The sequence below is a fragment of the Protobothrops mucrosquamatus genome, unplaced genomic scaffold (genome assembly GCF_001527695.2).
Source record: "Protobothrops mucrosquamatus isolate PMUCROS unplaced genomic scaffold, P.Mucros_1.0 scaffold2, whole genome shotgun sequence".
NCBI classification, from domain to species: Eukaryota; Metazoa; Chordata; class Lepidosauria; order Squamata; family Viperidae; genus Protobothrops; species Protobothrops mucrosquamatus.
In genome coordinates this window covers 2552216-2569267 of record NW_015386389.1, presented here as the reverse complement: position 1 = coordinate 2569267, position 17052 = coordinate 2552216, and the positions used below count along the sequence as shown (strand labels likewise).

The 17052-nt window shown below is 42.9% G+C and overlaps 1 protein-coding gene across 1 annotated transcript in view; it reads right to left on the bottom strand.

Moving 5' to 3' along the window:
• TBC1D4 (TBC1 domain family member 4) overlaps positions 1–17052 on the bottom strand; it is a 91077-nt gene that overhangs the window by 46199 nt on the left and 27826 nt on the right. The window contains exons 2-3 of the mRNA XM_015832330.1: positions 3168–3758; positions 1761–1850 (exon numbers count right to left, since the gene is read on the bottom strand). Coding sequence (XP_015687816.1) covers positions 1761–1850; positions 3168–3758 — 681 coding nt within the window. The remainder of the gene's footprint in view (positions 1–1760; positions 1851–3167; positions 3759–17052) is intronic.

The window sequence follows — 17052 nt, the reverse complement described above, 5'->3', positions numbered from 1 at the left end:
TAAATACTCAATCTGGCCACAAAGAACTCTGCCTGGTCATCTAGTAGAACAGGGCTTTTCAACCTTTTCACCCATTGTACCACTTTTAGGATATGGCAACATCCGAGTACCACCAGTCGCCTAGCAAGGTGTCAAAAACTTGACCAAAAAAAGGAAAAAAGTGATAAAGTACAGGTAGTCCTCGACTTACAACAGTTTGCTTAGTGACTGTTTGAAGTTACAATAGCACTGAAAAACATGCTCCCCAAGGCACAGCCGAGCAAGACACCTGCCTGCCCACTCGGCGACAGCCCTGCAGCTCCAGCCATCTCTCACTCAGGCTTGTGCGGTGCTGCCACCGGTTCAGCTCATTCCCCTCCCCTGCTAGCACTTTTCTAGGATGGTCGCGTACCACTTGCCAGGTGCCAATGTACCACAGGTGGTATCCGTACCACCCGTTGAAAAGCCTTGTAGTAGAAGACAGTTGGCCCAGACCAGATATGGAGATTTAGTGTGAAAGCTCAACTTTCTTCTACGTTACAACCTTCCAGAATCGGTTCATTACAAGTCCCGTCCTTCTGACTATCACGAATTGTTGGGTTGAGCTTGAAGCCCTCGCGAGGAGCCATAACTAAGCAGATCTGAAGAAAACCAGATTGGAGATGGATTTCCCCAAGAAAGGCGACGAGGCATCTCACCTGCTTGCTGGCTTGGGAAGGAGTCTTTGGTGCTTGCCCCACCCCCACCCCAGTCAAGCTCAGGAAATCAGGAGTCTGAGTAGATCAAATGAATGTAGCTTTATGGTACAGGTGGTCCTCGATTTACAAAAATTCATGTAGTGAACATGCAAAGTTACAGTGGCACTGAAAAAAGTGACCTATGGCTGTTTATCATGCTTAACGACCACTGCAGCATCCCCAAGGTCATGTGACCAAAATTCAGACTCTCGTCAGCTGACTTACATTTGTGACAGTTGCAGTGCCCCAGAGTCACGGGGGAAGTCAGATTCACTTAACTGCGTTACTAACTTAACAAGTGCAATGATTCCCTTAACAAGTGTGGCAGGAATGGTCGTAAAATGGAGCAAAATTCACTTCACAAATGTTTCTCTTAGCAATGGAAATTTTGGGATCGGCTGTAGTTGTTAATTCGAGGACCACCTGTGTGCTATGCTTTTATAAGAACTTGAACTGCTAAGGGTCAAAGCAAATGGGCAGTAGATAAGAGCCGACGGAATTCAAGGTGGGCTGGACTTAGATCTTTTGTCGGTGCAAAGGAATTTGAGACTGATGACGCCTTTGACTCCTCCCTCAGCCTGGTCATCTCCTGCAGCCCCTTTTGTGAACACAACCCTCATCTTGGTGATTATCTAGGAAAGGGGTAGGCAACCTTGGCTCTTTTATGACCTGTGGACTTCAACTCCCAGAACTCCTGAGCCAGCATGGCTCAGCATGGAAACCTCTCCCTTTCTCCTCAGCATGGCTGGCTCAGGAATTCTGGGTATTGAAGTCCACAAGTCATAAAAGAGCCAAGGTTGCCTACCCCTGATCTAGGAGGTACAATTCCCAAATGTGTCCCTGCCCTTTCCCCCAAAATTGAGACCCCTTTTTCATAAAAAGCTACATTTGCCAACAGGGGCCAAATCCCACAGCTAAAAGAAGAAAACAAGGAGAGAAAAAAAGCAATGTAAGGTCATCTAGCCTCCTCACATTGGCTAGGTCTTCAAAATGTAGGCTGTTCAAAACCTGTCCCCAAGCAGGGGTTTCAATTGTGCTTCTCACCTGAGAACATGAGGAGATGTCTTTGAAGTTCTTCTCCAACACAACGGATTTGGTGTCTGGACTGATGAGGTTAATTTCAAACCGACCCACCTTGGAAGAGAAAACATGTCAAAGCAGGAGGTGATGCGTAATATCTTGGACAAGCTGCTCTGAAAATCCTGGGCCCGGCTCCGAAATATTTCCTCACGTAGCTTATTTAAGGCATGTAAAAGGGAAGCTTCCCAAACAGTTGTTCTGCCAAGAACGAGGCAGAGATACTGCCAAGAGCCTGCTTGACTAACCCTCTAAAAAAATGAGAAAGTCTGGCAGAGGGCCCTCTCCAGCCCTTGGCTTCGATTTCAGAGAGCAGGAGCTGCACCGGGATCTTCCAAACACTGCTTCCATTTTTTCTCTCAACTCCCACCTTAGTATTCATTTCTTGGCGAAAGAAACCGATATCAGCTTGTGCCCTCCACCAAAATACAAAACAATCCATCAATCAGCTTGCCAAATGTTCATTGCTGTGGGCCTCTCCAGAGCGTAAGAGCCCCTTTATCTAATCCCTTACATGGTCAAGGGTAATTGTAACACCTTCTTCCATTGATCACTGATCAGAGATGGAGACCAGGAGCGGTCTCTTTTCACCAACAGCCAAGGACGGGCTATAAAAACACAACACTTTTCTATCTCTGTCTCTCCCTCTCCTTCTCCCTCTCCCTCTCTCTCCTCTGCATTCTTGTGTTTACCTCACAACAATGTAATTTCAGCCTATCTTGAAGAGCTGGAGATGTTTTAAGCCAGAATAATTTGCTTCTAGCAACTCTCTTCCTTCTCTTCGCATCTTTACTCTTCAACACCCCAAAAGATACAACTCCCCCAGGACATGTGTGTAATAATACCCCTTATTCTGACTCTCAAATCTCTCAGTCCTGTAGGAATGACCCGGTTGCGGTCATTACAAAATTTCAACTGGCAAAATTCAAACTCTTTAAAAAGAAAAAAGAAAAACAACCCGAAATGAAATCTGTGACGAATCAAAGGTCATCACAGCCACCAGGTCTTCTATGAAAGACCTCCCAAATGGCACCCACCAGTTCGCAACTATTGAGGCATCGAAGTACTACAGCTGTATATCCATTTTAACCAAATGGATATAAAATTACATTTTGCAAGAGCATTGAATCATCCAGAGCAGGGGTAGGCAACTGGCTCTTTTATGACTCGTGGACTTCAACTCCCAGAATTCCTGAGCCAGCCATGCTGAGGAGAAAGGGAGAGGTTTCCAAGCTGAGCCATGCTGGCTCAGGAATTCTGGGAGTTGAAATCCACGAGTCATAAAAGAGCCAAGGTTGCCTCCCCTGATCCAGATCAAACATGACCCCCAACAGGACTGTCCATGCCCACCGGGTCCATCAGAAATGGCCCTACCTGAAACAACATTGTCCTGTTTTTTTCAGAGTCTGAGGGCTGGACGTGGCTCGGGGCGCTGGCATGGCGCCTTCGGGATGAAGGCTTGGAGTTATTCTCCTGAGCTCTCCTCTGCAGGCTGGCAGTGCTGCTGCAGCGAGAACGGAATTCCAGCTGTTCCTCCATTCCTGAGTCCTCCAGGATCCGCTCTGGGAAAGAGGTCCGGCAGCTGGTCAAACTGGCCAGGTTGGTCTGGCTGCCCACGATGAACATCCCCTGGGTGCCTCCACTGGAACCCTCCATCTCCTGAAAGGGACTGTCCAAGGGGGAAGAGGGTCCATCTTCCCATGTCATGAGGTCCATGCTGGAATCCGTGCTGCCGTGCTCGCTGAGCAGCTTCAGGCGCTGACGTTCATGCAGGTGGAACTTCTCAATGCAGTCGTCGATGAGGGAAGAGGGGGCCTTTTTGTGGGCCACTGTCACCTTCCCACAATAGAGGACCTCAAATTTTTGGGAGTTGTAGAAGGCATCTTCATTTTCTTTATTGGGCTTCACATCTTCTTTGAGGGCTGCTTTGGAAGCCTGCCTTATGCTACTGATAACATCTGGAACCTTAAGAAGAAAGCAAAAAAGAAGAGAGAGAATAACATCATGAAGGATGCTTAAAGTGCAGTGAAAACACAAGAGAACAAGTGAGGCAATTCCCACATGTGTTACAACAATGCCCAGAACTAGTTTGTGGTCTCTGAATTCAAAAGAGCGTGGAGAAATCAGAGCAATTTTCAACTCAAGGTAACCTTGACCCGCCCAGCCTTCTCTGACAGAACCATAGTATTTGATTCCTTTGTTCCAAAGATGCTTTTTCAAAAGGCAACTGTATTTTCCTTGCTTTCTCCTTGAAGACATTGTACTTCTCATCCAAGAAGTGTCTTCAGTTCTGACAGAACTGAATGAGTCAGTACTGAAGAAGCTTCTTGGATGAGAAGTGAAACATCTTCAAGGAAAAAACAAAGAAAGTCCAGTTATCTTTTGAAAAAGCATCTTTGGTTTGGACAATGAAGGAAAATTTACAAGGACAAGGTATTGATCTAGCACGGTGGCCATATCTGCAAATTCAAACGAGATACGAAAAAGATGTTAAAACAATGGGATTTTATAAAGAACAGACGGAATTTCATCAGATACTGCTAAAAAGAGATGAAAAGTTGATTAAGAAACTCTATAGATTTCTGTTAAACTTAAAGATGCAGGAAGAACAAGTAAAAGAAACAATGATAACATGGGCAAAGAACTTTGCATATAATGTAGAATTACAAGACTGGCAAAAGTTATGGGAAAGAAATATTAAATTAACTAAAGCAGTGGCTTATAAAGAAAACGTATATAAAATGCTTTACAGATGGCATATGACACCAGTGAGATTAGCAAAAATGTTTAAAAATAATTCAAACAACTGTTGGAAATGCAAACAAAGACCAGGTACTTATTATCATATCTGGTGGACATGCCCCAAAGCAAAAAGATTTTGGGTTAAAATACATTTATGGTTGAGAAAATAACTAAAAAACAAATAGACTTTAAGCTAGAATTATTTTTTTTAGGAATAATAGGAGCAAATTATGAGAAAGACTGCAGATATTTAATACTACACGTACTAACGGCAACAAGAACTTGTATTTGCCCAACATTGGAAAAATGAAAATTTACCAGCTGAAGAAGTATTAATTAAGAAAATTTTAGAGTGTTCAGAAATGGATAGATTGACTTTAAAAATAAAAGAGAAAGAAGACTCAGTGTATTTTAGAACGTGGGATAATTTCTATCAATGGCTAGAAAAACGAGTTAGAGAGAAAGGAATGTGATATATAATTTTGAATATATATTAGCAAGAAGAAGGCTATTGAGCGATTAATGAACATATTGTTTATGATAATTAACAATTATCTATTATTGTTTGTTAAACACGTGAACCCAGACATTATACTGTTTGCTAAATATTAAGAATGTTATTTGGAAAAACCCCAACCCCAACCCCAACCTCAACCCTAACCCTAACCCATATCCCCACCCCACCTCACCTTATTCCTAACCCTATAAAAACCTAATAAAATCTATACGAAAAAGCATCTTTGGGACAACCATGACCTGGATGACTGAAAATCTCCATGGGCATTTGATTCCTTTCTCCTCAATACATTATATTTGGCTTTTCCCAAGCATAATGGCATTTCTCCTTGTTTCTCTATAGGAGTAGGAAGCTCTATGACAGTGGTGGCGAACCTATGGCATGGGTGCCAGAGGCGGCACTCAGTGCCCTCTCTGTGGGCACGCATGTCATCGCCCCAGCCCCGCCACCCCCCTTGGCCCCCTCCTCACCAGCAGCTCCCCTGGAGGAGAGTTGCCCCGAGTGCAGCCAAGGAAATGGCAGCCGGACAGTGGGGAGAAGACTCTGCCCTCACGCCTCATTGCGTACAGATGATGCTGTGGGGTGCGGACAGAGGGCGTGGCTGCCATGACACTGCTGGGCCGCCTGTGCGATCTGCTGTGGTGGGCCATGGAGGTGGTGGGTGGCCCTGCGGGCAGGAGAGGTGGGGCGGGGCAGGGGCGAGGCAGTTTTTGGGCACTCGGTCTCTTAAAGGTTCGCCATCACTGCTCTATGGACACCAGAGGCACAGTGAAAAGCAAGCATAATAAATAAATATTAACGTTCCAAACTCTTGACATTAATTGCAGATTTAATTGGAAAGCCAACCCCATGCTTTGAAGTAATGTATATAATGAATACGTAAAGACCTGCAACATTTTAAGGAAAACTTTGCATTTCTATATGTGTGGCAAACGAATGTATAAAGTTTCTGCTTCAGCAAAACATCAAAACCAAGAGGCAGACGTTTGAACTACGTCTGAAATTCCGTTTCCTTTTATCAAAAAACCAAAACAAACCCTGAAAAAGTAGATACAAGAAGAACGCAACTGTCCCACGGTCTATCCTTCCAGTCACGCTAGATCAGCACTGCAAACATGCAACACTGGCTTTTTAAAGATACAAACGAGAGAGGGAGGGCTTAAAACTTGGAAGCTCTTCAAGGGACAAGATTATGCAAGGCAAAACTCTCTCTTGCAGTCGCAACAACAACGAAGAGTGGAAAAAGAAGTGAGAGCTTTCTGGTCTGGAGTTGATTTGTTTTGAACAAGACAACAACAACAACAACCAGCAAAAAATGATATTTCCAGATACTGTTAGGTCTAACGCCAACATCATAAATATTTCATTTGAACCTGCATCCATTTGGGAACAAAAAGATACCAAAAAAAATCCCCCACATATTTATGTAAAGACTATGCAAAGTTGACAGCTTATTTGTAAACTCAATTCCACTTCTAAACAGGAAACTTTTATTTTACTTTTTTGTCCAAACAATAACCTGGAAGAGCCATGGAGCCAAGGAAGTCCAGTTGCCTTGTAAAAAAGCGTCTTTGGGACAACGGTGACCTGGATGGACTGAGAATCTCCAGAGATATTTTAGAATGGTGTTTTTCCTACCCCTTCTTGAAGAACCCTGGGAGAAACTTGAGGCTGCAGTTGACCAATCCAAGGTGATTCAATGACCTTGATGGTCAAGTGAGAACACAGATTTCTGTTTTCCTGCTCATTGTAGGGAGAGATGTGTCACTGTAGTCCAGTAGTTTTTCAACCTTGACAACTTTAAGATGTGTGGACTTCAATTCCCAGACAATATTGTTACCTCGGCAATTCTGAGATATGAAGTCCACACCTTTTAAAGATGTCAGTCTTGAAAAGCAGCTCTTTCATCAGAATAAAAGTTACTATATTCCCGAGTTTTGTCTTTTTCTCTTAATACAGCACACCACAGTATAATCATTACACCCGTATCTATGGGAGACAATGTATAGGGGTCAGGGGTAGGCAACTGGCTCTTTTATGAGCTGACTCAGGAATTCTGGGAGTTGAAGTGCATGAGTCATAAAAGAGCCGAGCTTGCCTACCCCTGGTATAGGTAGTCCATGACTCACAACGGTTTGTTTAGTAACGATTCGAAGTTACAAAAAAGTGACTTATGACCCTTTTTCACACTTATGACCATTGCAGCATTCCCATGGTCACGTGATTTACATTTGGAGGCCTGACAACTGGCTCATATTTATGACGGTTGTGGTGTCCCAGAGTCACATGATCCCCTTTTGCGTGTTTATTAAATTAATAGGCTCAAAATAGTCTCTGTCCCTTCAAATGTAATACAATGCCCTCTTCTTATGGGGATTCTATAGAATAAGGAAGATATTATCTAACTTTGGCCAACAGAAAAGCCCTAAAAAAGTCCATGATGTCTTCCCCTATATGGCAAAGTAATTTACCTTGCTATGGAATTGGCAAGGATTTAAATGTATTTCCGTGAATTACTAGTTTTGGCCACTACACAGTTTTTCAAAGATTACTCATTCAAAAATGCAACATTTCCTGATATTCAGCATACAGGGGAAATATGTCTGTAAATGTTTGACTACCTATAGGACTCTACATACTTACAACATTGCCACATAAGTTTAATTGACTTAAATATTGCTGAAATATTTTCCACATGCAAGACGTTTGGTTTGGTCATTTTCTGCCTTACCCTTATCAAGCCCCTCGCTTAGTTATATCCCTTGACAGCAGATGAATATTTCAAGAATTGGGTTTATGAAAGTTACACAACTGGATGACCACAAATTAATTGTCATCCTAACTGTGACTCTATTTTTCAGGTCAAAATGGAAAACAAAGGTCTTTCCTCCACTCCTTAAATGTTATCATAATGATCTTCAAAAGATAAGATTCCTATTTCTGCTAGGGAACACAGGAGAAGCTTGGTCACTTGAGGCTGGATTCAGATGCCAAGGATCTGTTCTTTAGAAGAAGACGGAGGCTACGTAAACAATTATGGAAAGTTGTTACATACAGAGCTTGCTTAACAGCCTGTATTTCTGGAGGAATCCTGTAAAACAGGAATGGTAATCTACTGTCCAATTTATCAGACTTGATAAACTTCCGGAAGTAAGCCATTCCATTGATTAATTGTTCTCACTCTCGGGAAATTTCTCCTTAGTTCTAGGTTGCTTTTCTCCTTGATTAGTTTCCATCCATTGTGTCTTGTCCTGCCTTCAGGTGCTTTGAAGAATATTCTGACCCCCTCTTCTTTGTGGCAGCCCCTCAAATATTGGAACACTGCTATCATGTCACTCCTTAGTGATGGTGATATTGGATTCTCTACTCTCAACTAGGGAAGGCTTTTGTCAAGTCATCTTCCACAAACTCAAGTGCCCTGGGAGATAATGAGGGGCTACCAAGGAGAAGGGCTTAGCTGAGGTCAAGCAATGTCATCCAGCCTCCTATAGGACGGGATTTTTCCTTAGCGGAGCCTCGGTTTCTGCAAGCCCCAAAGGGCAGAATTCAGCCAATCCATACTTTGAAGACTTGGGGTATGTTCCAAATTCACAACCATCTCCCTAGTAAAACTGAAATCCCAAAAGAGAGTCGGAGAAGAGAGAGAGAGGAGAGATCTAGGCAGGAGACAACACATGCCATGCTTTGAAATTACAACATCTGGATCAGTGTCCAGAAAGCAGCCAGAGGCTCCAGTGTGAAGGAAGAGTGCAATAAAAAAAAAAACAGATATACTTCTTGCCCTGCAAGCACATGCACAGACACTGAGGAGGGAAGCTCTCTGTCAGTTCCAGATTGTGCGTCTGTCTTCCTCCTTGCACAATTGCTCAATTTGTTCCCTACAGGAGGATTTCAATGGGCAGGTTTTGCTCACTTGGCTGCAACAGCTGCTGAAAACATAGCACAGATATAAATACGTTTATGTATACACGACTGTCTGTGGGCCTGTGTGTATGTGCAACATTTCCCTTGAAATGTTGAAAATCCAATGAAGAATTGCTTTATTCGCAGAGGATAATATATCTCATTGTGGTTTCTATTTGGAAATCACTTCTGGATTTTGCGCTTGTGATGGAAAAAGCTTTCATTTTGGTTATGCCGATTGGATAGATTTGTTGCTGTAGAAATGGCTGGTTATATACTAATGTGTAAAAGTAAAAAGCTGAGGCTGTACTGTTACTATTTTCTACTGTGCTAAACAGAGTTGGAAGTCAACGCCTTTTTTCCCTTTTTCCACTACTATTTCACATTTTTTCTTCCCTTCCCTTTTCCCCCATTCTTTTTATTTTCCTTTGTATTTTTATATTTTGACAAACTCATAAAATTGGTAAACTGCAAGAAAATCCAATAAAGAGACCAAATCAGAAACAAGCGTTGTGAAATATTTAAAAACCCAGCAGGAGATGATTAAAACCCCAGAGCCAATCTGGGTCTGCCCCAACGGGATATCAGCACTAAAACATGATTCAGAAACTGCTGAAGTTGCAAATATTCACACACACACACACAAATACACACAGACACAAACCTGATGAGCACTTCTTTACTGAAGCAGAGTCAAATAATTATTCTGGAGAAAACTCTTGTAATCTGTTAAGGCTGCTTCAGCTTTTAACAATTTTTTACTTTTCCAAATAGTTGGGACTGTAAGGCAAATTTTTCAATTTTTTCAGAGCCCTGAAGGTGACTTTACAAGCCTAACACAAGATACACGATACACAATGGAAAAAAGGTCTTTTCCATTTGAGAAAATACCAGAAGGAAAGAGACAAGAGGGCCTTCAATGCAAACTGGACATTGTCCCAATCACAGCAGGTTAATCTAGGACAGGGGAAGGCAACCTGGGACCTCAATTCATTATCCTGGGCCCCCAGGAACCCTCTCTGACTGAAAAAACTGGACAGGAAACTCTCAAATGTTGTACTATGCATCCCAAAACAGGCTTAACCTAATTTACAAAACAGCAACAACCAAGAAATCTTCTGAATTATTTCCACAAACTTAAAAAGTCTAGAAAACTCTGGATCCACTTACTGTGCACCATCATCCCACTCACCTTCATCCCAAGATACTTGAAAAATCTTAAACATGACTCCTGGGTATCCAGGATTATGGGATAGAGAGACAATTTGCTTGGCCCCCAAATGCCTGCATCAGATAGATGCTTCATTCTGTGCCTGCCTTTGAGGAAAACCTGGGGGAAAAACTGAGCTCTGTCAAACCTCTGTCACCCTTGTGTCCCAAGAGAAAGACATCAGTGTTGGTATTCTGGGCTGGTGATCACCTAGCTGGCTTGGAAAGATTCTACATCATCTCAAGTCTATTGTGACATCTCTACCTTCCAACATCCAAGCTGAAAGTTCTCTTTCGCTCCACTTACGATGCTCACTTGGGAAAGTGAATCTTGTTAAATGATGCTGTTTACAGTTTTTGGACAGAAGCAAACCTGGTCGTCACACTCAAGAGTTGCTTCAACTAATGGACAGCGTGCAAATGAAGGAAGAACGCCAGGTAGTCTCCTGAAAAAGCACCTTTGGGACTTCCAATCCAACACTTAATTCCTCTCCACAAACATTCCAATTCAACCCATAATGGCCAATCCTTGCTGTATTTTTTTTTTAAACAAATTTTATTGGTTTTTTAGTTTCTTAGAACAACATATTCAGGACACACCGTGGTGCTGGGGTAATCAAACAAATCCTTGCTGTATTTTAATGAGAAGCTTCAAGAAGGCATTTTGTTCAAAGTTACAGTTGACAGGGAAGATGATGGTGATGTATAGTTATGTTTTCTTAATCTCAAGATTAGATAAGAGGAATGTTGTGCTAGAGAAATAAAGTGGAGATTTACTCTGAGAAGAAGGCAATAAAAACCTAGACAAGTTTGTGATGTATAAAGATATGACAACAAAGATCTGAAGACATCCAAATAAAATATTTCTGATGGCAACATGTACCTGTGACATTGGGAGAGGGATGAAAATGACAGATGTCTTCCAACTAATCAGCCAATCCTGGAACAAAAGATTGACTGAGGTACCATCACCAACTAAAGCATCATATAGTATACTTTGGACATCTGATGAACATGGATGGAGGACCACAAAAAAATTATGCCTGGCAAGGTTGAGAGAAGGAGGAAAAAAACAACATGCGGATGGATGACACCAAACAAATCACAGGAATGTCATTGGAAGACTACAACTTACATTATTAAAGTCAGATTTGGACAGCAAGCAATTGTACATACAGTCATCATGAGTTGATCCCAATTTGATTGTCTGTACGTTTAAATTACCATATACAACATTATGCTTTTTAAGTTTTATGTAACTTTCAATTAATTTGATGGGGCTTACCGATTGGTTTGAAAAGTGTTTTTCAGAGAGGAAAGCAGATATGCCAGGTGATATATACAGTAGGAGATAGTAACCATTTGTGAAACTGGATCTCAGGATCTTGCAAAACAACCTTGAATTGTTTGAACAAGAAATCAAATACCTAAGCTAGGCAGGTGTTTTTCCACTATAAAATTTTTGGCAAAGCAGGATCTGTACCAGCAACATTTTGCTGCCTTAAGGTAAAACATTACATAATTAGCTGCACCAACCTTTGCTTTATTTTTAATTCCATTTCTGAAAAATGCAATGCTCTCCGATAGAAGCTGTGCTTACACAATTACAGGTATGTGTGAATTCCAGACTGCTGTCAAAAGCTCTTCACTTTTTTAAGGCTATTCCTGATAAAGGATGCTATTTGGACATAGGCCTAGAAAGGAATGCAGACTGCAGCCTCTACAGAACTTCTATGAACTCAAACACCATCTTTAAAAAATATAAACTTACGCCACTAACTATCATGTTTCCCCGAAAATAACACCTGGTCTTATTTTTTATTTTTATTTTTTGCCTCCAAAAGAGGCACCAGGTCTTATTTTGGGGGGGATGTCTTTTCCCGTTTCACCTCGCTGCGGGGGCCCTGACAGCCCTGCCCAGCTGGCCCACTTCTTCTGTGGTCGCTTGCTGCCGCTTGCACGTGTCGGCCTCCGCCTCCATTTTGCCGTCAGAGGCCTTCAGGAAAGGCCTCTGCAGCTGAGAATGCAGCTCTGAATTGGTGCATGTGTCGCCCCCAGCCTCCATTTTGCCATCAGAGGCCTTCAGGAAAGACTGCAGCTGAGAATGGAGCTTTGGATTGATGCACGTGGCGCCCCCTGGCCTCCATTTTGCCATCAGAGGCCTTCGAGAAAGGCCTCTGCAGCTGAGAATGGAGTTCCAGATTGATGCACGTGGTGCCCCCGGCCCCCGTTTTGTGGTCTGAGGCCTTCAGGAAAGGCCTCTGCAGCTGAGAATGCAGCTCCGGATTGGTGCATGTGTCGCCCCCAGCCTCCATTTTGCCATCAGAGGCCTTCAGGAAAGACCTCTGCAGCTGAGAATGGAGCTCCGGACTGATGCATGCAGCAACCCCTGGCCTCCATTTTGCCATCAGAGGCCTTCAGGAAAGACCTCTGCAGCTGAGAATGGAGCTCTGAATTGATGGACATGGCGCGCCCCCCGGCCTCCATTTTGTGGTCTGAGGCCTTCAGGAAAGGCCTCTGCAGCTGAGAATGCAGCTCCGGATTGGTGCATGTGTCGCCCCCAGCCTCCATTTTGCCATCAGACGCCTTCAGGAAAGACCTCTGCAGCTGAGAATGGAGCTCCGGACTGATGCATGCAGCAACCCCTGGCCTCCATTTTGCCATCAGAGGCCTTCAGGAAAGACCTCTGCAGCTGAGAATGGAGCTCCGAATTGATGGACATGGCGCGCCCCCCGGCCTCCGTTTTGCGGTCTGAGGCCTTCAGGAAAGGCCTCTGCAGCTGAGAACCGAGCTCTGGATTGATGCGTGCAGTGAGTGGCTGCAGAAGAAGTGGGCTGGCGAGGCAGGTGTTGGGGCATGGGAGGCCTGGCTGCAACAGTAAGCATGTGCGGGACATGTGGGTCAGTTCCACCCCCTGAACCCTGCTTGATTTTTAGGTGTGCGCCTCGCCCCAAAACTAGGGTTTATTTTGGGGGTAGGGCTTATTTTTGAGGAAACGTAGTAGTTACCAAAAGGCAAATAAAGTCCTTGAATTCTTGGAGGTTCAGTTGACCTGAAGAAAGGCGATGTGTTTCAATTTTACTTTTCCAAAGTACCAGAAGGCAAGACAAGAAACAATGGGTAGAAACTAATCCAGGAGAGAAGCAACCAAGAACTAAGGAGAAATTTCCTGACAGTGAGCACAATTAATCAATGGAAAGGCTTGCCTCCATAAGTTGTGGGTGCTCCATAAGTTGTGGGTGGCTTTTAAGAGGAGACTGGACAGCCACTTGTCTGGAATGGGTCTCCTGCTTGAGCTCTGAGAGTTGCGCTAGAAGACCTCCAAAGTCCCTTCCAACTCTGTTATTCTTTTCTGTTAGCTTATGAAATCTAAAAGGAATTTCTGCCTAACCGAATTTGCTGGTGGCCGTCAAGGTCAGAGACCAGAAACATAATTCTCTGAACTGAATTAAGCACTGCCAATTAACTTAAACTGATTTCTTCAAGGATTTCATTAATTAAAATGGCAGTTCTTCTTTTAACCAACCAATTAAGTGGGCTTACCGTCAACACCTTGAGAGGGAGTGTTTCTTAAAATGCTGAAGTGTAAATCAACTGTTAAAAAATATTTCCAAAACATTTTAGAGGAAAATCTAGTCATATTTGTTTGTTTTTCTCCTCTACAAGCACATACATCACGGGCAACAGTAGACATCAGTAGGGTTTTGCACTGCAATCACCACGATCACCACAATGAACTGGAGACAGTCCTATCTCAGGTTAAGGTGTTTGATCTTTGTAACTCCTTCAATACTGAAACATAAGTCTTGATACAATAATTTTTCCATGAAAGCTCCTACTTTAATATACAAAAGTACCACCAAACCTTCTTTGAGGAAGTTTTTTGATGCCTATCCTCCCTTCCCCTGACTTCCCATAATGCTGGATCTCAGACACTCTGGTGTGCACGTCATGACCTGTGGCTTAGTTTGGGGCGATTCCCCAAGTCGCAAACAATGTTAAAACAAACAAGAGCTGAGCTCAATACGTGCATTTCTACATATTCAAAAAGCCATGGGTTGGTGGGTACATGGATGGATGGATGGATGGATGATTTAAATTGGTCTTTCCAATGATAAAGATAATTCAACAACAATATGCATTAAGATTCTGTATACTGTATAACACTGTTTCCAATTCAGAACGGGTCCAAAGATTTGTAATGCTTAACCAATAGAAGTTGCTTTGAGGGAACATGGTTGACTGTTCCTGATGTGGCTTTCAATTTATTTCAAGGCTAAACATTTATGAGCCCAGGGTTAGCAATAGGAAGGTGAATCTGAAATATCTGTACTTATGTTTGTTTATTTCACAGCCTTAATTGCCGAAGGTAGTTTGCTTAGTCCCCAGCATTATCCATTTAAGGAATGTGGGCTTGGCATGTACCATTTGAGGACTGTAAGAACTTGTCTGGAGCATATTCTAATAAAAGTGATTTTATCTGTGACCTTGAAGGACCAGCTGGTCTGACTTCGAACATGCCCAGAGGCGCAAAGAGGTACGTGCAGTGAAAGACTCGGTTAATGGTTAATACAGGAATGTGGGCTATTTCTAATGCCAAAAGGATTCCCCCCTTTATAAACCGAGCACATGTGTCCTTGAATGCACTTTGTTTCCCTCAAAATATCAATAATGGACAGTTTACAGATGCCTTTTGCCAAACATTGGAGCTACCACATACTAAAATTATTACTTCCAAGGGAGGGATTTCATCCAGGAGAGAAGCTAGCAGAAGTAGTGTATTAGCAAGTTCTGAAAGGCAAATATAAATCAGATTGGAGTTAGGAGCTAAATCAGGGGTAGGCAACCTTGGCTCTTTTATGATTCGTGGACTTCAGCTGGCTCAGGAATTCTGGGAATTGAAGTCCACGAGTCATAAAAGAGCCAAGGTTGCCTATCCTTGAGCTAAATGAATCTGGAATGTCCTTCTTAAGTAAGAGGTGGACTGGTTTTATAAAAGAGATCACAATCAAGAGAAGGAATAGCAGACATGCACACAAACACACAGACACCCACACTCAGTGGTGGGATTCAGCCGGTTCGCACCACTTCAGCAGAACCGGTAGCTAATTTTTTTGTTGCCCAGGCCCAGAATGGACTTCCGGAAGCGGCATCCACACAGAGAACCAGTTGTTCACATATTTGAATCCCAGCACTGCCCACCCTATCCTCCCCATATTCTTCAATCCAGCTACACAAACTCCAGTGGGAAGTTTCTTTTCATACCTAACTGGACTAAAAATAAAGTAAATTACAATTAACACTTGGATCCCAGGAACTGAGCATGTGCAGGCAGTCTTCGACCACAATTGAGCCCAAAATGTATGTTGCTAAGTGAGACATTTGTTCAGTGAGCTTTGCCCCATTTTACAACCCTTTTTGCCACAGTTGTTAAGTGCATCACTGCAATTATTAAGTTAGAAACGTGGTTGTTAGGTTTCGCTTTGCTATCCCCTTGACTTTGTTTGTCAGAAGGTCGCAAAAGGGGATCACATCGTCCTGAGACACCGCAACCGTCCTAATTATGAACCACGTGCAAAGTGTGTGAAATTTGATCACGTGACCATGGGGATGCTGCAACAGTCGTAAGGGTGAAAAATGGTCATAAGTCACTTTTTCAGTGCCGTTGTAACTTTGAACGGTCGCTAAATAAAATGCTGTAAGTTAAGGACTACCTATAATTCAGATTCTCCAAGGACTTTAAAGCAAGAGAGAGAAACCTCTGACTTTCCAGATGTTGCTGGCATCGTCACCAGCCTGGCCAATAGCAAAATATGCTGAGGAGCTTCTTGGAGCCAGTCTCAAAGGGCTGCAGATTTAAACTGTAGGAAGTCATGACCCACCCACCCCAGAGAAGGAAATAGTTTGGGGAATATTATATTTCCCCAAAGGAATAATGGAGAACAAATAAAACGGAGGCTGTTTGGAAGGAAAGTTCTGTTTATTTAGTTGCCAGAAACTTCAGTGACATAGCATGTTTCTAAGGTGGCTGACAAAATGGAGTTGGGATAGATGGGTTTTTATACCTGCTTGGGGTTTTGTGTTTGGAGTTGTTCTGGTTCCCCTGCCATGTACTTTGACCTGAGCTTGAGTGTGCCCTTTTGGTATTCTAATGATGGTGGGTTAATCCTATTATGTCCTAAAGGTCATGTTCCTGTCCTTGGGAGTCTTTGTTTTTCTAATCCCATCAGCTCAAACCTTCTCGGTGGCTGTGGCTGAAGGCATTTTGCTTATGAATAGATGGCCCCCAAATCTGCATTTCTAAAAGCTGGCCTCTGCTTGGGAGAAAGGATTTTTCCCAGCTTGGACTGGACCTGATAGTTTTTCTTTCAACAAAACCACATTCATTCTAGTTTTAAGGTGGGAGTGTGGCAGCAGTGGGCCCTTCACTTCCAGAGAACCAACTGGTTAGTAAATCAAGAGCAAGTCTGAAAGGATCCGTCAGCCAGCCTTGCAGCCATCGGCTCCAGTTCAGCTGAGTTCTGGACTCACCTGAGGAGCCTTTAGATTCCAGCCATAACTTCATCTAGCTAGAATGCCAACAACCTAAATTAAATCTGTCCAGAAAGTGATTCCAGCCACATAGAATGCTAACCTATCTATAAAGTTTGCAAACCATCCTGTTTCGTAGCTTGGATTAGTCCCCAAAAATTCCCAGCACATTATTTGGTTCTTGGCCATAAATGCCTAAATCGAGACGGCTGTTCTATTTACACTTTGGAGTTCAACAGCTTCTCAGAAGGACTCGCAAGACCTCAAGAATTAAGGTTTATGTTTTTTTTTAAAAAAAAGAACACGAATAATAGAAAAATTACAGCCCAAGATAAATACAAGAGAACCTAGGAAACA